This window comes from Nanorana parkeri, unplaced genomic scaffold, assembly GCF_000935625.1.
Source record: "Nanorana parkeri isolate BGI_ZX_2015 unplaced genomic scaffold, ASM93562v1 scaffold1321, whole genome shotgun sequence".
NCBI classification, from domain to species: Eukaryota; Metazoa; Chordata; class Amphibia; order Anura; family Dicroglossidae; genus Nanorana; species Nanorana parkeri.
In genome coordinates this window covers 189,439-211,599 of record NW_017307589.1, presented here as the reverse complement: position 1 = coordinate 211,599, position 22,161 = coordinate 189,439, and the positions used below count along the sequence as shown (strand labels likewise).

At 43.6% G+C, this 22,161-nt stretch overlaps 1 protein-coding gene across 1 annotated transcript in view; it reads right to left on the bottom strand.

Moving 5' to 3' along the window:
- The window catches only part of GPAT2 (glycerol-3-phosphate acyltransferase 2, mitochondrial), a 66,564-nt gene that overhangs the window by 15,024 nt on the left and 29,379 nt on the right, over positions 1-22,161 (bottom strand). The window contains exons 12-14 of the mRNA XM_018569324.1: positions 16,973-17,073; positions 3,459-3,529; positions 414-675 (exon numbers count right to left, since the gene is read on the bottom strand). Of these exons, the coding sequence (XP_018424826.1) occupies positions 414-675; positions 3,459-3,529; positions 16,973-17,073 (434 nt within the window). The remainder of the gene's footprint in view (positions 1-413; positions 676-3,458; positions 3,530-16,972; positions 17,074-22,161) is intronic.

The window sequence follows — 22,161 nt, the reverse complement described above, 5'->3', positions numbered from 1 at the left end:
GGAGAGGAGGGGAGATGGAGAGGGAGAGGAGGCACGAGGGGGGGGGGGAGGGGGGGAGAGGGGGGGGGGGGGGGGGGAATACCAGCAGGGAGTGGTGACTGACAGTCACAGCTCACTGCTGGGAGAGGATCGGGAAGTCAGTGAACGGCGGTATGCGTTTGATATCAATAGAGCTGACCTGTGGCAGCTTCAGTGTCAGGTGTCCACAAACTTTTGGTTAGACTGTATATATGTCCAATGACAAATGCAAACTAATAAAAGGCTGGGGGGTTTTCTGGTCATAAAATCAAAGATACAGTATTAATGATGCCACCCATTTATATACTCTTCAATACAAATATTTCATTTCACACTTTGATAAACTGCACAAAACATTTTACGCCACTGAACCAGACTTTTTGCTATAATTTCACCTCCTATAGCTTCATACAGGAAGACAGGGAGCAAGGCAGCACTCCTTTGTGCCAGCTGTCTAACGCTATCATCCGATGTTCGATAGAAAACATATACATCATTGGATGGTGCAGAAAAGAGGGTCACGTGGCTCCGCAACATGTAGAGACTGTGGCGAAGCAGGTCCCAGCGCTGGCCAGAAAATCCCAAGTCAAATCCATGAAGGAGGATATCTTCCGTCAATGATGAGAACTCGAAAAGGAGTCTAGACAGGGAGACCCCCTGAAAGAACACAGCAGAGATAAATACAGAAGAGATTTTTAAAGGATGAAACCTGTCATAAAGTTAGACAATTCAAATACAATTTATGATGAAACAAGATGAAAGTTAAGAAAGCCTACAGTGAAAACATGTCAAAATGATAAACAGAATTACATTAGATATTATATGCAAAGCCTGCCCAATACAGACTTGTGTCCCTCAACAGACTAGATCTTACCTGTAAAATTGTTTTTCAAAAAACATACAGGGCACAAGTAATTAAATCTTGAACAGATGGGTTATACAGCTACCTTAAAAGGTGACTGGACACTGGAAAATCAAAGCTACTAGGACAGCTTGTATAACACAACCCACTACCAGCCTATCTCAGTTTTGTAGCAAGCAGTACAAGAGTGGATCACAGGAGAGGGCCCTATGCTTTGTGATGTACTCCAATCAACAGATTTGATAGCCAATCCAACAATCCTGTTTTCTTGAATGTACATCACGGGACACAGGGAGTTAAATCTTGACCGGATGGGATGTCCAAAAACAGTCTAACTGGGGCATGCAACACAGCACAAAACAGCCAACAAGCCTGAGAAAACAAACAACAACCAATCCCAACAGGGAGCTAACACAGAGAGAACCCGCAATTCAGAAGGGCCATCTGAAGAACATTGTAGCCAAAGCTAGCATCTGCAAAAACCTAAACCTCTATCAGTTAGAATTTGGCAAAGGTATGAACAGAGGATCAAGTGGAATCCCAACTTATTTGGGAAACAGAAGTATTATGCTGGAAGGCCCAGAAAGTACTGCCACTCCTGGTTGAGTAGTAGAGGAAAGGGGGGGGGGGACACTTTACCCTTCAACTCATAGGCCTGAGGGATTAGTTCACAGAAGCAGTAGCAGAGAGGTAAACATGAACAGTCCCAATCACGTCCAAAAAGTGGAAAACATTTTCTTTAGGATGATAAGGATTAAAGATGGTAGGGCAATGCCTTGGCTAAGGAGGAAGACAGAGATCACCATAGAAAGAACCTTATTCTTATGGATAACCACAAAGGGCTTTCTACAAGTCAAGGCTGTCAATTCAGAAAAATGCCAGATAAAAGTGATGACTAGGGAGAAGGCCACCTTGCAAGGAAGACCATATTCCTTGCAATAGATATTGCTGAGAGATTCAAGTGGTGGCTTCTGCAGTGCTGACAGAACTAAGTTAAGGTGCCACGGAGGAAGCAGTGTGCGTACGACTTCCCTCTCGATCATGTGAAGGAGGCAAAGCAAGGGTTTTAGAGAATGAAGGGCTTAGATGTGGCTCAACTGATCCCACGGACGCTAGAAGGTCCAGTTCTGGTGTCCCCCATGATAAAGGTCCTGAAACACCTGTGGCTGAAGGTACCATACTGTGGGGTCCAGCGGCTGACAACAGAGGACGTCCAATTTTCCATGCCTGATTGTGGTATTGTCCTGGTGGATCCTGGTCCCCGAGAAAGAAGCTGACCTAGAGCAGCGTGAAGATCTGTGCGCTTTGGGGAGATCTTGGTAAGTTAGACAGCAGTAAGTGAGGAGGCAGGGAGAGCGAACTTCCAGTCTGCAAACCTTTGTTACAATGTTCTGGACCCAGGCATCGGGCAAAAGGCTTGCTCCCAGATTTAGAGGGCTTGGAGGGCCAGGGCTTACAATGGATCTGAGAGCCTGGCTTGAATTTGGATCCTGAGGCTTGGTAAGGACCAAATTAAGCCTTTTTTGAAAGAGGGAGCAGAAATTTTGCTGCTGAAGTCTTGGACTTTTTCTTCTGAGGGAAGGTGCTCCTGCCCCCATTACTTCCTAAGTATTCAAGGATTCTCTGAACAGGTGTTCCGCAGTAAAAGGCATGCATTCAGGGCACTTCTAGCAAAGAAGAATTTAAGCCATAAGATCAATCACATGTGTATAGATAGGAGACCTGGATAAGGCCTGCCAGTGCTCTATCAAGGGGAAAAGATAGCTGCTGATAGTTTGCTGCACTGGCTGCCAGCAGCATAGGGTTACTGTCTAGAAAAGTCTTGTGCAGAAAAAGCATGTACTTATCACAGAGCAAGGAGAAGGCATCCATCACCCAAGGGCACTAGCAAAAAACTGAGGGAGGGGTTGTACGGGACTGTCCTAACAGCTTTGATTTGCCAATGTCCAATCCCCTAAAGGTTGTTGCATAACCCATCCAGAGTTACCTCCCTGTGTCCTGTATTGTACAATCAAGAAATTCTATTTTCTAAGAACATTTTTAAAAAAGTGCATCCCACTGTATGATATTTAACTGCTGGTGTCAGAAAATGTTTCTGTAAACCGAATATAGCTTTACAAAGTCAAAGTCATTCTGATGATTAAGCACAAAATGGAGATGCTATATTCCCAGCATGATCCTAGATTGTAGAAGTTATGTTTATTGTTTATTACTCATATGCTACCAAGATAATGCTTTGCAACAGCCAGCAAATGTGTGCCGAAAACTGATGTTCTGAATGTAGGTGCCTTTTAATAGCCTTGTACTTGCAAAGCAAAAAGTAAATAAGATATATTTAGAATTCAGTAATATCACTGTTTATAAAAAAAATACAAATAGTTTTATGTTTAGTTAGAATTACGTGTTAAGGGAAAAAAAATGATGCAGAAAGAAGTTTCCCAAAAAAACATAACTCATAAATAACACACGTATGTGCCTCATGGGACACTGCAACCAATATACAAGACTACAGCTTCCTATCTCTTGGCAGAAATCCCTTCCAAGATTCTGGATTCCTTCTAGGACACAATGTACTCACAGCTCTGTGTTTATGGAGGAGAAGTGCTGAAATCATGTGAGAGGCCATGATCGCGGAACAGGACACTGCAGCTGGAATACAAAATGTCACAGGCAGGACGGATTAATCAGCATGTGCAATTTTGTTTTCGTACGCACCTTCTGATCGCTACACGCATACATACAATAACTTACAGCCTAACTCCAGCCAAAGCATTTTATTTTAGTTCTAGATGACTGGGCAAGAGTTAGATCTAGGGATGCACCGATATATCGGCCACCGAAACATATCAGCCGAAAATGGCACTTTTGGCTAGATGCCGAAAGTGCCATTTTTTTGCCGCTACAGCGGTGCATCCCTGGTTTCTCTCCTCCACACTGGGTGCTGCTCTGTGTCCCAGCGGGGAGGAGAGAAACTGTCACAGGCAGCCGAGCGCTGAGGGAGGAAAGCGTTGAGTAGCTGGTGTCTCTCCTCCCTGCACCGTTCAGCCTCCTGTCACAGATCAGAGGAGAGCAGTGTGGGCGGAGACAGCCCGCGTTGTCACAAAAGGCAGAGCTCTTCTCCAAGAACACTCACTCAGCCTCCTGTAACAGCTGTCAGGATGGAGATCGGTACAAACACTCAATTATTTACTAACACTCAGTGATCACTGAGGACAGAGTATGGTTACTATATCCTCAATTATGAATGAATGGGAAGTGATCTACATCACCTCCTGTTCATTCATGATTGTGGTGACATACTCTACGTGTTCTCAATCTCTTTTTCTATTTAAAAAAGGAAATATCAGGGATCCATTTAGACCCCCAATATTTCTCGGAATCACTTAAAAGTAAAGTAAAAAATACTGTGTTATCAAGAGTTAATCCTATTATAAACACCACACAAGAGAATGAGGTCATTGGAACTCCAATATTTGAAACAACAAGACCTACTGCGCTGTAACGGACTGGCTTATGGAAATGTATTTCAAATGGAAATGGAAATGTTACCCAACCTGAACGCCTGGTGCGTTTTTGCTTGGAATAACTCTTTCAAAGACCTTTCAGTGTGAAACATATCAATATTAACATGTGCCAGTTATAAACTGTGAGCCAATTATCTCATTGAGAGAGCTTGTATTTTTACTATTATAGTATTTTATTTAAAGCTGAACTACAGGCAAAAAAAAACTTTCACTTAAAAATGTATTCCTCAATAGCCACGAAGGATATAAATCCATTTTGTGTGCAAACATGCCTTTGTAAACCCAAACATTACCTTGTAAAAGTACATCATCACTGTGCCGCAGCTACCTGTGCAGAGAGCAGAGCTGTGGGAGGGACCCAGCAGACCCCACACACTATAGGTTGTCTGCAGATAACTACAGGAGGGGGTGAAGACAAGACCGGTCAACCTGCACAAGGAGAGAGAACAGCAGTGACCGGTCTTTATTACAGGGGGGGACGGAGACAAGACCAGTCACCCTGCACAAGGAGCAAGAGTAGCAGTGACCGATCTTTATTACAGGAAGCTCCTGCACAGAGGCAAAGTTTCACACTAGATTACTATACAGATCTGGAAGTATTACAGGAAGCCCTCCAAGATTCCAGTAACAATACACATCCTTCTTGTATTAAGACAATATTTGCTTATCCTTGAGCTCAACTTTTAGTAGTAAATCTTACTGCTTTCCTGCATGGAACTTCACCAGCTGCCAGGGCTCTGGAGATGCTGATCTGTGTGTGGACATGGACACTGCAATCTCCAGCAAGGGTATTGTAGAATCAAAGGGATGGACATTAGAACTACCTAAAACACAAATGTACAACATTGCTCCTCCAGTAGCAGCACAGCAGTGTGCTGGTACATTCCATAGCAGCTCCTAAAACCCTTTAAGAAACTAACATTTCCATGTCCTTCAATTCACACACATGGAGAGCTAATTATGTGTGGACGCCAGTTACTTTTCTGCGTGCAATACTGACCAGGCTTGCCGGGCGCAAGAAGTAGCACAGTTGTCAGCTCCAAATTTGGCAGATGAACAAAAGCAACCAAACAAAAGTTTACATGAAAACAGCCAGATCAATAATAACAAAACTGTTATAGCAGCATTTTTGTAACCGGAAATAAAATGTTTTTGACTGCTTGCAACCTAAAAGAACAGCACTGCAAGGGTTAACTGCTCATTTTGGTCTAGGGGCAAAAATGAAGAAAATACAAATCAGCCGATCCTCATTCCTTCGGTGGAATGTCCAAAAAGAAGAACTTCACCCCACCTTCCTCAGGTTTAATCTGCTTTTACCCCCTGGTACCTTTTGTGCTAGGTTGAACTTTGCAAACACACCCACCCAGCAAATCCAGTGTTTTCCTGCTGTGATTCGCCGATCCTCCACCACATGACAAGTATATATGCTGTGGGTCTTTTGCAGCCCCCTTCCCCTCAGAGACCCACTATGCGTCTACATGCTTGAGATCTTGCAAACTGCCTCCTGGGATGTGTGCGATGTAGACATGTCAGGAGGCGGGGGGGCCAGATATGTCGTCCTTGCCTAGGCAAGGGTTAAAGCCCATTTCCACCTTTGTAAGTGATTAGCATTGATTGTGGTAATGTAGAGGTGCAGTGATGATGAATATGTGCATGTGCGCACATATTCATCATTGACTCATATGCTTGGGTTTTTTTTCTGGACTTTTTAGTAAGCCTAAGTCCTACTAATTTAAAAAGGCACTCACCTCATAGTTCTCCTTTAAGAAATAGTTTTAAATGAAACCTCCCTACAAATGTGTAAGATAATTGGGGGAGAGGGCAGGTGAGGGGAAGATGTTTAAATGAGCGAAGGTCAGCTTTAAACATTGCGGAATTTCTCAGAACTACACAAATCAAAGGGAATCAGAACTGATGAAGTATGCAGACTGCCATTGCTTGCCTCCTCATTAAAAATTCTAGTTGCATAGGTGTCGCGCTGTATCAATGTCTTTTGGCTCACTGACCGACCACCGTGAGACGAGGACGAATAATTATCTAGAAGTATCTGTCTGTGGATTACCATCACTAAACATTTCTAAAAGGTGCCTTTGTTGTCATTTGAAAGATATGAGTAAAGTTCCTTTTTAAAATGAATATAGTATTTATTGTAGAGCTGCAACAACGATTCGATTTAGTCGATTCAAATCGACAATCGAAAACGTTGTCAACGTTTTCGATCGTCGATTAGTCAGCTATTACATTGCCTGTTCGCGGCTCCACACTCAAGCCCCGCACGCAGCACACGCCACCAAACGTGCACGCCGCGGTCCACCTCCAATCCCGGTGCTCCTCACATCTAGCCGGGCCGGTGTGATCACATGATGGGGATGTGAGCGCGACGGGTGTCAGCCGGGGGACGGTAGACTATGGCTGGGGACGAGCTGGCATCCAGGCTGAACCGTTCGGCAGAAGACATGGAGGGAATGTTCAGACAGTAAGTGCCCCGAGCACCCCGAAGCCTGGGACCTGACACCGTGCACCTCAATCCACCATCATACTCGTCCTCTGCACCCTGTTCCACCATCATACCCATCCTCTGCACCCCATTCCACCATCATACCCATCCTCTCCATCCCTGCACCCCAACCCACTATCATACCCATCCTCTGCACCTTATTCCACCATCATACCCGTCCTCTGCACCCCATCCCACCATCATACCCATCCTCTCCATCCCTGCACTCCATTCCACCATCATACCCGTCCTCTCCAAAAACACCAGCTACAGAGGACTACAAATCCCAGCAATAGTACATTATAGTATAATTACGATTGCTGCGATTTACTGTATTCCTCTATAGCTGCTGGTATTCTGCATTGCGACCCTGTATAATGTACTATATTGCACACCACACTTTTTTTTACTTCCACCGCTCCAAGCTTGCTCCTGTGATGGACTACAATCTTAATACAAACTAGTAGTCCATCACTGGAGCCTTTTTTTTTTTTTTAATCCGATCGAACTTAATAATCGGCTAACTAATCGATGAAAACAATCGTTAGCTGCAGCCCTAATTTATCGAATTCTATGCAGACCAAAACACTCAAACCAAGTTGATAAACATTTTCTTTCTATAAAGGGTGCTGCAAACTGATGAACACCTAACCATGCGTATGATGCAGACCAAGAATAGTCCAAATGTGCTGCAATGTCAAGTATCTCATGCCTGTGGATACCTTTACAGTTTGAAAGGAAGAAACAAATCTGTCAATATTATTCTGGTCACATCTCACTAGAAATATTCTGTATTTAATAAGCGGTCAGCCAAGGATTTCAAGGAAAGGTATTAGTCATACTTTTAGCCATATGTACTCAATATTCAAGACTTGCTTTTGTGGTGTCTACATATCTAGCTGTGCCCATCTATACAATCACACCTGAAACTAAAGGGTTATAGAACAGGAGGCAGCTCTTACATGAGAAGTATTACTGACATTGGAGTATTCCCGACAATGGGGGGGGGGGGCCATGTCCCCTCTAGAAAGGTGCCACAATCTCTGGCAGTGTTACGGCCCCCTCTTCATTGTTCTGAAGCGCTGTCATCTGACAAAGGATCACTTCAACTGTGTACGCAAATCAGAAATGTATCAAAGCATTCAAAAGGCTCCCAGACAAAAGGATCGAGGGAGATGGAGCAATTTACATTAATGAAGAGGAAAGAAATGAGAATAAATCCATCTGCTGCTCGCCTACGACATGGGAAGGGAGGAGCAAGGGACGAGGGGGAAGGGGATGCAGCAGCTGAAAAATAAAAAAAGGGTTCACTGAAATTTCTAAAGAAAATTGTTTTCATTCAGTGTCACTAGCAGTACTGGGAATGTTTTGAAAACAGCATAAAGCAAGTAGTAAAAGATCTAAAGCTGGCCATACACTTTGTGTTTTTTCCTCATTCAGCCTCGCAGACTGAGCGGAAAAAAACCCGCTGGATTCTAGGGCTGCAACTAACCATTATTTTCATAACATTTCATTAAATTAAATAAATACCATCTTTAATTTAACATAAAATACACAAATGGAGTGTCACAAAAATAAAGTTTACTTCAGATCAAAACTGCATGCGTAATTTTTTTTGCAATCGCACCTCACTGAAACGCAAGGCATTGTGGTACAGCGCGTTCCAATGCAGGCAATCGCACTGCAAATTTTTCATTTTTGTTAACTTTATTGCTGTCACATGGTAGGGCTCAAAAGCCTCCTATGTGATAGCACATTGGAGATGACAGGTTCTCTTTAGAGTGACATTAGGGGTCTACGAGAGCCCTAGGGTCACCTTTCCACTTCTAATCAGCTATTCAAGCACACATGGCTTGAATAGTTTTGGCCAAGGAATGTAACCACAGCAGGTAGTGGGTGTGTGCAATAGCCAATAGTGCACGGATCCTCTCTCCTGATCACAGCGGTAAGGAGCGGATGACCGCTGTGACATCTGTGTCCGTACAGTTTTTTTCCCCCACCTTGCGATGGAGGAAAAAACAAACAGAAACTGTCAGACCCCATGTTGGTCTAGGAGGGAACCTGATGTAAACGAAAATGTAGCATGATCCAGTCCAGCAAAAGAGAACACTGCTCCGATCGTTGTACCGGACCGTGGCAGGGGTAACCTGGTGTAAACGGATGCCCATAGACTTGCATTGAGCATCCAATCAGGTCGGTCAGAAAAACGGACAGACGGACCCAATCAGACCGGCCGCGTGAAAGGGGCCTAAGTGTTTCAGTAAGTCTATTACGATTAGATAAATAACATTTTTTTTTATTATTAAAAAGGTATTTATATAGCGCTGACACAGATCTTTACGTAGCTGCACATCGACATCAGTCCCTGCCCTCAAGGAGCTTACAATCTAAGGTCCCTGTCTAATACACACACGAGAGCCAATTTAGACAGGAGGCAGTAAACCTTCCAGCATGTCTTTGGAGTGTGTGAGGAAACCAGAGTACCTGGAGGAAACCCAAGCACAGGGAGAACATGCAAACACCTAGCAGATAGTGTCCTGACTGGGATTTGAACCAAGGACCCTCAGTTGTGCAAGGCAGAAGTGCTACCACTACCTTACTGTGTTGCCCAATAACTCTGTTCAATGCCTATATCAGTCAATGGTCACCACATGACTGAAATTACTATCATCTGTACAATTCATCATTTTATTTTGGGCAACAAATACCCTGTTCAGAACCGGTCAAAAAGGTAGGACAATCTGGCTATCTTTGTCCAAGCACAAGCTGTTCTAAGTAGCCATAAGATTTGATGATCAATGAAAACTTAGCAAATGCACCTTTTATGTCAATGGAATCAGTAATTCAGAGATACAGTTCCTTATGGCTATTGTCATATACACAACAAAGCTGACCATACAGCCTCCGAAATAAAAACGTTCAAGTCCCCGATCCATGCTAACAGCCAGGGGCAATGTACGTGGTACCCACACAAGAGATAGTCACTCAATTTTGCAAAACAAAAACAAAAAGTGCAAGCTGTCATGTCAAGGTTACTTTCCCTTGTATCATCCGTAAATAATAACTAGGGATGCACTGAAATTTCGGCCACCGAAACATAACGGCCAAAAATAGTAGTTTGGGCAAAATGCTGAAAGTATAATTTTTCAGCGGAATTGCGGTGCATCCATAGTTTGCTGCTGGATGCCTCTGACACAGAGCATCATCCAGCTGGGAAGAGAGAAACCTTCAAGGAGGCCGAGAGGGGCGGGGAGGAGAGCGCTGACAGTGGTCTGTGTTACAGGAGGCCGAGTGGACAGGCAGAGGCACAGGATTGAAAGCGGTGCAGGGAGGAGACAGCTGTCACAGGAGGCCGAGTGGACAGGCAGAGGCACAGGATGGAAAGTGGTGCAGGGAGGAGACAGCTGTCACAGGAGGCCGAGTGGACAGGCAGAGACTTGGGATTGAAAGCGGTGCAGGGAGGAGACAGCTGTCACAGGAGGCCGAGTGGACAGGCAGAGGCACAGGATGGAAAGTGGTGCAGGGAGGAGACAGCTGTCACAGGAGGCCAAGCCAGCAGTGCGGGGGAGGAGTCAGCCGTATCACAGGAGGCTGAGCTCTCCTCCCCGCACCAACCGCTCAGCCTCCTGTGGCAGCCGAATGAGTCAGGATGGAGAGCGGCTGATCGCTGAGTGTTTGTAAATAATTGAGGATAGAGTATGTTTAGTGTGTCCCCAATTATGAATGAACAGGAAGTGCTCTACATCACCTCCTGTTCATTCATGATTATGGACATAGTAACTCATACTATAGCCAGTTTATGAATGGACAGGAGCACTCAGTATAGAGGCTGCAGAAAAAGAGACTGGAGGACTCTGGTCTTCAATCTTTTTTTCTATTTCCAGAGGGAAATATCAGGGGTCCGTTTAAACCTCTGATATTTCCCCAGAGCCCCGACAGTAAAGTAAAAAAATTAATACAAATAAATAAAAAAATGTTTTTACAAAAGGTTAGAAAAAAATCATTTTTGGTTTCGGCCTGACATTTTTTTATTTTCGGTTTCAGTCTGAAAATTCCATTTCGGTGCACCTCCAATAACAACAGTCAGTACTGATTTTAATTATATGAAACCCTGTTTTCTTTTCACTGTAGTCACTGCTCCTAAAGGTCAAAGATTATCACTGCTGCAGGTACAAATGATCTCCGGGTTCTGTATTATTCAGCAGAGATGAATATTTACAGCTTCCATGGTAAATACACAACATGCCATATGAATTCCGTACCTACTATAGCACAGATTTCACAACATTCATTAGTACCATCAATGTTAGAGAGAGGCACATAAATTAAGACTCAGACTACGAGCCCGGGGCTACTCAAATAAAATATTGAAAAAATCTTACAAACGGGTAAAAAGTGGACTTAGAAAATTTAACAACACTAATACAAGTACATCGAAATTAAATAGAAGTGGCAGAGAGGATTCTCTGGTAAGATTAATTCTAACATATAATTGCCAACATGCACAAATACTAAAGATCCTTCAAAAACATTGGCATTGTCTGACCAGAGATTCGCGAATCTCGAGGTTTGTGGGTACTAGGCCCACCATCACGTATCGAAGATGCCCCTCTCTGAAGGATAAATTGACCAACAGTGATTTTGTGAGCTAGCCCCTTACCTGTTGTAAATACAAGGGCACCTTCCAGTGCCAGAGGTGCAAATTCTGTAGATACGTCCAGACGGGTACAGAGATATCCACCCCTAGGGGTAAACACTTCAAGGCCCGCCATTATGTCAACTGTGAGACGAGGGGTGGGATTTACTTGATGCTTTGTAACTGTGATATGTTCTATGTGGGGAAAACCAAACGCATGTTTAAGAACAGAATATCGGACCACCTATCCGACATAGCAGCCAGGGACCTTAGGTCCCCTATAGTTAGACATTTTGTAAATACCCATAATGGACGTATCGACAGACTTCGCTTTTTTGCCCTGGACAGGGTACATCAGCCCAGACGTGGGGGAGACTGGGACAAATCCTTATTGCAGAGAGAGTGCAGGTGGATACATCAAACGGAGGCTCATGAGGCGCCAGGTCTTAACGACATGATCAACTTTCGCTGTTTTCTCTGAACAATGCATACACCGAACATAATGCTTTCTGCTTCAATAGTCGAAGCCTTTATATTTATATTCAGATTACATATTGTTATTTTCGAGTACAACTGGTCACTCTTGTGATATATATTTTACTGTTTGTAAACTGACTATTCAATTTTTGATTTATATATTTTTGAACTATATAGGGGACCCCCTATGGCTCTGTTTGTCATCATGGTAGAATTTTGAACGGGCTGTTCAATTATGGGGCTCCACCAGGGGCTGTTGCCCCAGGTGGGTTGTGCAGTATAACCACTCTATCTCATATCTTTCCAACCTCACGTTATGCTGTTTTCGTTTTCACATATTTTTCTGTGACTCTGACAACTACGATGTCAGCTATAACACCAGAAATTACTCCCAAACCCTTGTGTGACCCCATGAATAACCCGTTCAAATTGCCTCCTTTTTAAACATCAAGTCCGTATGGACATAGATGACTGTTATAAGGTTATTTCTGTATCATTTTTTTACTTATGATTATAGACCGAAAAGGGTCCCAGAAATGTCATTTAAGGCCCTACAGGTGCCATTATGCTACATTGAAGTATATGTAACATTCAAAGTATATCTTGTTGAAAAATGACATGGCCGGCTGATTGCTTGATATCTGGCAACCAATTAGCCTCATTAATCGGCTATTTATTACATCCATACAAGACTTAGAGCACACACCCCTCTGAAGAAGCCCCTGAGTGGGGAGGAAACGCGTCAGGGTTATGTGTGCCAACAACTTCCCTGGACACTCATCAAAGCTCATCCCGCACATCAGCCGCGGCAGTATCACTGTTAGCCCGGGCTTTGACGGTGCGGAGACGGAGCTCAGTCGGCCGGGATTTGATTAGAGTCCAGCCTGCATCGGAATCCCCAACTCATCCAGCAGAGTCTGAGTGAAACGACCGGACGACAGCTTGCTGTATTTTGCACAATCATCGTACTGGGAACCGTCTACCTTTGAGACCCCTGCATATACCTTTTTGCTTTATTGTGCGGCCGCACACATCTACACGGAAATGCTTTTGGGTTAGCTCTCAAATTTGAAATTCGAGCCCGAGGGCCAGCGAGAGCCCCAAGCAAGGGAAAAGGCAAGGGCACTTGCATCTCTAGCCCTGCCTATCTATCTCCATCTCCGGATCCCAATTACCTATTGAAGCAAACACATCATCCAGCTTTGTGGAACTCGAGCAGGACTGTCTCTCCCTGAGCTCCCTGAGCAACATGAGTTGTGAGTAACCTGGGATACATTGTACCCGTACATGAGATATTTATATAGTATGTGGCAACTCTTTATTACCACATTAGCTGGAGTGCAGACCACCCATGCTTCTTATATTTGTTACCCTAGGGAAGTTTTTTAACTGTTTTTAAATGTCTTGTTGTGGATGTATTGTTTAAATTTTTCTATGATTAAATATTCAAACTGTTAAATCACGTATTTTCTACCTGTTTACTGAACCAGCTCCGAGTAAGGGATTTCTATTTTCTTGGGGACACCTTATATCTTTACTATCAATGTTAATGCATCTTTTCCACATGAACACAGGTCTATATGTCTGTAGAAGATGCAGAAGTGACGCATGTAAAAAGAAAACGTTCCAATCGTTCTCATGGATCAGTAATAAAGGCAATTACAACCTTTAACTGACTTTGATGCTGCAGCTGGAAGAGGAAGCAACTGATTATCCTGTAACCAACTACACTGGTCTCCTGGTACATTTTCTTAAAGAAGAACTCGGGAGAAAATTTTCATAAAATTTTTTTATATATTAACTGCTCGTTCTGGTGTAGGGAGGAAAATAAAACAAGTTACTCACCCGATCCTCAGAGCTGGCTTGCTGTTAGATCGGTCCCTGGAGCCTCGCTCCCCTTCCACTGCAGCAGTCTAAGGTCTCCGAGTCATCACGTTCTACACACAGTGTATAGGACGTGAGGACGCCGAGAGACATACCATTGCTACAGGCAGGAGTGAGCGGTGTCACAGCCGGCCATCTCCAAGGACCGGGTAAGTATAACCGTTATTCTCCTCCCTAGACCAAACGAACAGTTACCACTTACAGTACAGGGGTAGCCCCACTGAATCCTCAGAGAAATGTTGTGTTTATTCTCAAAGTATGCCAAACCTCCGTACATCAAACTCCACAAAGAGACCCTTTCCACATTAATAAGGTGTCTGAGAGGTTGAAAGAAGTAGAAGGCTATCACCAAAGACTTCATCAGTCCTTTTAAGATAAAATCAACAAATACAACCATTCGACACTCTTATCTAGTCTCCTTATAATGGTGAGCAAAAGATCTACAGTCCGGGACCCAACACCTTCACTGAACAGAGGAAACTACTACTGCATCACTAGAGCAGATTCTGGTCCAGCTGTGGCTGAGCTCTGATGAAGGGGGCGTGCCCCTGAAACGCGTAAGCACTAAACTGCATCACTGGCGGGTCCAGTGACAGTGGATCACTCGGTTTGGTTATGCTGTCAAATGCAGGAAAAGATCTTAGAGGGCTGGAGTGATGTTGTTTATGCCCATGCCCTCATGTTTGTAAAGTACCATTAGCCATTTTTAATTTTCTTACATGTTACACAAGGAGGAGGCACCTTTTTTTGTTTTTCATATTTGCTTCAACACCCCCTGGATGTGGTTGAGAGGGCTGCCCCCAAGTGGAGTTTGGATTGAGGATACAACAGTGTGACATCAGCGCCGGTTTTATCTGTTTGGTTTGAAGATTCTGGTCTACCTCAGTCACACTGAGAAGGTGTCGCTCCTGAGCTCCTAATTCTGTACAGCTTTCTCAGGTCTGACTATAAGGGGCATAGGAAGCATACTTTATTTTAGAGGTAAAAGGATATTTGTTATAAAATTGCTTGAGAAATTTAAATGATACAGAATGGGACGTATGAGCAGCCAAAAGGACAATAGGCAGTAGAGCAGCACAGTGGCCTAGTGGTTAGCGCTTCTGCCTTGCAGCACTGGGGGTCCCTGATTTGAATCCCAGCCAGGACACTATTGGCAAAGGAGTTTGCATGTTCTCCCTGTGCTTGCGTGGGTTTCCTCCAGGTACTCCATAGACATGCTGGTAGGTTAATTGGCTCCTGTCTAAATTGGCCCTTGTGTGTATGCATGTGAGATAGAGGCCTTAGATTGTTAGCTCCAAGTGCAGGAACTGATGTGAATGTGCACTATGTAAAGCACTGTGTAATTGTTGGTGCTATATAAATACCTGTAATAAATAAATGTCAGGTTGTCTTACCTCCTGTTTGAGATGGGTGCTAATAACAGACACTCAAAAACTGTCATGTGCCAACATTGGTGCCCTCAGAACTACATGAAAGAAATCTAATATGCTTTGTTCGGACAGTTGGATGCTCCTCGAGCAGCCTGTTAATCATCAGCCTCAACATAGAACCCTAACCTTGAGACTCCCCAAAACTCACGTTTTTTAATTAAAAATCAGTACATTATTTTTTTCCTGCAGCCTTCTAGACGGTCTGATGATATCATCATTAATTTCTCTTTTTTTCTCCGGCAGTGGTGCGGGGCAGGCATTCTTCCAGGACTGAGGGGTGCTCGTGTAAGGATGTGCCAGTGTGACTCAGTCCTGGAGTACTGTGAGCCCAGTCTACAAGATAACATGACCCCTAGGAAGAGGTCTGCCGACGCTGGACAAAAGAGGAAGTTGGGGACAAGGCTGTAGCATGGAGAAGGTAAGCAAATCAGCACGATTTTATTTATTTTAGTGGGGGGGTATATTGGGGTGTTACTTTAAGCTGAAGCAGGAAAAAGGTCAGCCTCTATGGGGGTACATACAGCTTGACATTGGGCTGACATTAGAGCTCTAAAAGGGAACAAATATAAGGAAATAACTAATGCATGCATCCTTAAGAAAATATTAAAGGATATAAAAACGGTGACTATTTATGTTCTTTCAAATCCCCAAGAGTGGTTCTGTTTAATGACAGGCAGCTACTAATAGCCCGCAAAAAAAGGATTAAGCTGGACATACCTGCAGGCTGAGTGAAGAAATTAGAACACATTCCCCAATCAACACTTACAAGTGTTGATCGAGCAATCTCCCGCTGTGTTCACTGTATTCTGACAGCAGCCGTCAGCCGCTGTCAGAATGCCCGAGCAGAGCCAGAAGCTGATTGGCTGCCCGCACTATTCATTCGAAGATTTTCCAACCGGCTCTTCCATCAGCTGATCGAAGGATGCCAGCCGGAAAGGTTGCTGGCAGCAGCACCCACTGTGCGAATTTCAGTCGGTTCATCAAAAAATGGCCAAAATTTGCAGTGTGTATGTCCAACTTAACGATAATCAAGTCCAGATAAAGACTGTAAATAGAGAATCTACATTTCAGGCTGTGTTGGAGAAAAGAAAACATTCAATGACATAGAAAGCAACACTCACGGAGACAAGCCAGACAGAATGGAACCAATAGACCTCTTGTATAAAAGGCACAGCAGAGTTGCTGACCTTGGCAGCCAGCTTCATCTTTTCATCTTCTAATGAATAGTGACACCTTCTCTTTTCTTTCTAGTTTCTCACAAACCTAAATAGTGCTTTGTTTTTATGTAACGAGCAGAAAATTGGCAACCTGTAGTGATCGGAGGCAGATTTTCACAGTAGCTTTTTTGAAAGATGTTTTTATTTTTCCATAGCTTTATTATTGATGTTTTCAACAGGTTTCCACCCTCCTGCTTTCCCCTGCCCACGTTTTTACTGTTTATACAGCATATTGATTGAAAATTCATCAATGTTAACAAGGAAAATAAAATTAAAAAAACTTTTGTTAAGGTTTGCAAATGAGATTTTTTTTTTTTTTTAAATAAATGTTTATTATGTTGTATTTTTTTAAAGTAGCATATGGGGGCAAAGGCTCATGTATTAAACATTTGTATTTTTTTTTCAAACCAACTGACTGGAATTTTACCTCTGAGCGAATGCCTCAAGAATCCACGCAGCAATGCTTGTTCCTGGAGGGCCGTGGAGTTGGCATCCCTTTCCACTGCGCTCTCATCATACATCTTTTTCCTAAACAGAAGAACTGCATAAGCTGGGAGGTAACTTTACTATGATATTAATAAGTACAGAGAACAATTCCTTTTCACTGCTCTGTGTCAGGAAAACTGCTGAAAGAATACCCAACACACCCAGCGAACATTTCACTAAAACAGCAATGGCTCATTCCGACCTATCAAGTCTCATAGTTACATAGTATTTGAGGTTGAAGAAAGACACAAGTCCAACCTAAAGCAAGGAGATGGCTCATGAGGTGCTTAAGCACACGTTATGTCCTGCATTAATACAAGTTGTGTTAAGGCAGCCTAGCCATTTAAAAGGGGCTGTCAACGCACCACAACAGTCCCAAAATCACACCTGCACCATAGGACTTTATCATGCGTGGCAATGCAGACGTGTCTATTTAACATGAATGGCACTGCAATGCAGTAATGTGTTCAAGGAACGTTACTGTGATTTCAAAAAGGGAGGTTTTGGGAGTTTTTAATTGCGTTTCAGCGCTGAAACGCAATTAAAAACGTCCGAAACCAGGCTGATCAGCGCAGTTCCATTGAAAGCTGTATGGAAATCAGACTGATCAGCGCGGCAAAAATAGTGCAGGGAGCAATTCGGGCTGGGGGCGGTTCGGATCACGCTGAGCCGCGTGGTCGCATGAATGGTCCCCATAGCAATGTATGGGATCGTACATGTCGCCGGATCCGAGCGGCCGAACCGCCCCGGTGTTAATGGGGCCTTAAAGTCCTTATCTGCTTATTTGTTCTGAGTCAGTAACAAAGAAGCATTGAAGCAAGGAGATGAGCATGATTGCCAGGTAAGTAGCATTCTTAGAAGGAAAGCTCAGCAATGGCTCCCTCCATGTTTCTCTTATTACAGTCTCCTCAACATTTATAGGCAGGTAAATGCTTCAGATGGTTGAACCAGTGTAGTTATGTTCACTAGTAGCCACAAAACTGGCAGGATGCACAGCAGATGCACGCAAGTATTCATATCTGACCTCCAGGGGGTGGCCAGGGTGTTGAAAATCACCATAGCAATAGGTAAAAAACCGGCATTCGCAAGGGGATCCGTCCATCCAGTACTTTATTTGTAATAAGGTATAACAGCAGCAAACAAACAAATGCTTTCATGTTTCAGCCCCCACACTGGGCCTTAGTCACTATAGTGTGCTACATACAGTACAATGATAGCTGGTCTCTTCCAACGCTTCCCCTCTGCACACTGAACTCACTGGGCACCACCGCCATTTAGTTAATTTTTTTCAATGAACACAGCAGGGCATTCTCTGAATGGATGAGGTGCAGATGAGGGGGTGTATGACATCACGATCTCCACCTTGCTCAACCAGAGAATGAGTCTTGTATTCACCGAGACTAAAACAAGGAGTTCTCTCAATGGCAGCAGTACTGAGCAAGCAACTCCTTGTGCTCAGTGTACAGCGGGGAAGCCACTGAAATCGCAGCCAGAAAGATCATGGCTATCCCTGAATGTAGCACAAACTACTGCAATGATTTGTAGAATCCCCAGCGGCCTCTGGATATCATATCTGGACCAATATAAGTAGCCAGAAAAGATCATTGTGGGAGTTCAGCTTTAAAATAAAAATGTCAGGACAAAAAACACCCCTGAATTTTTAGGTTCAATAAGTATTTATTGAACTATACACGCAACAAAAGTACATGAGACAGAAATGAGAATATAGAAATTGCCATAAAAATGGGCTTGTATACCAACAAAAGAAATGTTGCAGTGTCCAAGGTTCTACAAGAGCTATCACCGTCCATTAAGCATGCGCACTAAGGGCTTGTTCACACCATGTCCGGACCAGATCTGCAAACGCAGTGCAGTGCATTTTTGCCGCGTTACGGTGCAGTTTTTTTCCTTAAACTTAAAATGGCCTTTCGGGTGTAGTCCAGTGCGTTTGAATGCCTTTTTGATGTGTTCTGGACAGGAGAAAATTAGACGAGCAGTATTTGTGTCTGGACTGGAACGGGCTGCGCTGATGTGAACAGCACCCAGAAATACCATAGGGAGATACGCTGGGATGCTTTCTTGGTCCAGGAGCAAACTGTTCTGGTCTGGACATGGTCCTGGATGGTGTGAACAAGCCCTCATTCTGTAAGTGAAGGTGTTTTATAATAGAAAACTAAAATAGGTAGATACATTTAGAATATGCCAAGGTGCACATGAACATCAGAAAGCAGTTCAACCAACACTACTGGATCAATGTCAAGAAGTGATAAGTGGATTAGAAAAGAGAAAGATGAAAAAGTGAGGAAAGAGGAGAGAAGAGAACTGAAGCAGAGGAAAGGAAGGAGAAGAGAGGAAGCTACAGAAGTTGGAGAGAAGGGAGACAGAAAAACAAGAAACAGAAAAAGGATAAGGGGATGGAGAATGGAAAGGGCTGGGATTCGTGTCAGTTAAGATGAGCGAGAAAAAGCAGATACTGTACCCTACACGTTGCCAACATCTCCAGAAAAACTGCCATGGAGTGAAAGAAAGACCAGCATGTCCAAATACAAAAGAAATGGCCCGTGCTGCCCAGATCCCTGGCCACTAGCTCTTCTATGTGCATTAAATCATTCAGAATTTCAGCCCAAGACGCCACAGAAGGAAGAGTAGAAGATTTCCAATGCCTAGAAAGCGCAGTACGAGCCACTATCAGACAATGGCTTAGGACACCCTTTTTAAGGGACCGAATGGGGTCAGAGATCCCACACCACCACTGGTGTTGCCATAAGATTGGTGGGAAAGACACATTTATAAAAAGTGGACACCCCAAAGTTCTCATTTTTTGCCAGAATTTCTTTTGGGAAATAAAGATTAAATGTGTAGGGGGGAGTGAAGGTGAGAAGGTTAACAAAAAAGATCCCAGAGTCAGTGACAATGAATGAATGCTACTGATCCATTAATTAATTTCCAATGTATGGATTACTACCATTTCCTCTTTTTCCTCCATTGTAAGTGGAAGGAGAGGGAATAACAATGTAAACAGTAGTATGTGGCCGTTGTGATTGGATATCATAGCAATCACATTCTACAGAGCCACTCCGATTGTCTCTACCTTTCCCCTGCGTACGGAGCCTTCCGGCAAGGGATCGCTGCACAGCAGTTAGCGGGCACAAGAGTCATTCAAAGGCTATTCCTACAGCGGTTTTTATAAACGGAGATGGGTAAATAACAGTTTACCCCTCTGCCATTTGTAAGCGTACTGCGGTGGAAAGGTTAAATCAGTTTAGAGATACCTAGGTGGTAGCCTGCCCTTCTTAACTAGGTGGGTAGCATGCCCTTCTTACCTAGGTGGGTAGCATGCCCTTCTTACCTAGGTGGGTAGCATGCCCTTCTTACCATCTTGTCTTGATTTGTATTGTAACTGTAATGTCTTCCTTATATTGTAAAGTGCTGTACAAACTGTTGGCGCTATATAAATCCTGTAGAAGAATAATAATTATAATTTTGTGAACCCTTACACAGGGTAGAACACAGAAGGCCTGGAAATTTGTAAGTAGTGCTGTGAAGTGCATTTGTGATGAAATCACCATATTGGAAGACATGTACTACACCTTTTTGGGAATATCTTCGGTCAGGCATTACACCCATCACAGTGATGGGCAAGAAGTCTAGTAGAGGGCTTCCAAATGCATTTCGTAAATGTCAGTATGTTGGTGGATATACTAAGACCCAGAAAAGTACCTGTTTGCCTAACCTGTTGTGTCCCAGCTGTAGTTCAATGACTCATATTTACCTGACAGTCACTGACCACCACTGGCTGTCTAACAATCCTTACAAATGAATGATTGCTGGTAACTACTCTCACAATCTGTTTCATCTATTTATCGGAGACACAGTTCTGCTTATTATTCAAGTGAGTCGCTTTCAAATGTGTAATTCCCAGTGGGGATGTAAATACTCTGAATAAGGATAGAATGAAATGTTCTGCTTTTAAAAAATCTACTATTTCTACAAATGCCACTAGCGTGACTGATTTCATTCTGTAGTCCTGTTTCATCTCTGCCATTTCTCCCTCATCTCAAGCTTCTTGCAGAGGATGTAAAACTTCATTTAAAGGGACACTGAAGTGTATATTCTGCCCTGAATGAGCAAAGCGTCAGTTGGCTTTATAGCTGAACTCCGGTCAGAAAAGTAAAACCATTTTAATAAAAGATATGTCATACCTTTCATAGATATGTGCTTCTTTATTGAAGCTGTCAGAGAAATCGCTGTACGATCCTTGTATTTACAGGACTCACTGTCCCTGATTTACAGTTAGCAAGACTGGTGACCGCTTGTGAAACAGCTCCTGTGTACTTTTACTAAATGAGCCACAGCATGATTACATTTCACTGCCGTGGAAGGGCACGGGCTGCTCAGACTTCCTGTCTGTATCCACCACTATGAGTTACTGTGATTGACAGGTCATGTGGCAGAAACACAAGGCTAAGAGTTACATGTCAGTGACTGCCCACAATCCCACCCACTTCCAGCAATAGTCCAATTGCATGATGGGACTTGTTCATGAAGTGCTGCATATGATGCCGCCACATCAGGGAGCCCACCCCCAAGTGCCTGGATATAGCTGCAATTTACTCAGACGTCACATCACTTTCGAAATTGCATTTCTGCAAAAAATAAATACATTGGTAAAATCGGTAAACAAATGTTAATCTTTGTTGTGCTTATGGAGGGGGAAGTATTGGGCATAGTTTTTAAGTATCCTGGAGTTCAGCTGTAAAGTATCTTTTGACAGAGACAGATTAAGGCAGTAAACCAAAAAAGATAGCAGTTTTGCCCCCTCATCCCTTTGCTAGATATTGATAAATATTGCCATAGGTACGGAGAATTGTGCACGCAGCATTTTTTGCAGATCGTACTGGACCGGCATGCAGGCACTACATGTGCCACGCTTTCGGGTGCCAGCGATCACACTGCAGGCGGGCGTGGCTGCGGTGTCATTGACTTCAATGCACCGCTACTCCCGCACCAAAGCAAAGTGAGCCGGCCGGTTTGCATTCCAGAGGCCGAACCCATTGGAACGCACTCTTTATGGTGTGACTGGGCCCTCAGGGACTACAGGGAGGAGGTTCAGCAGTTCAGGTGAATATA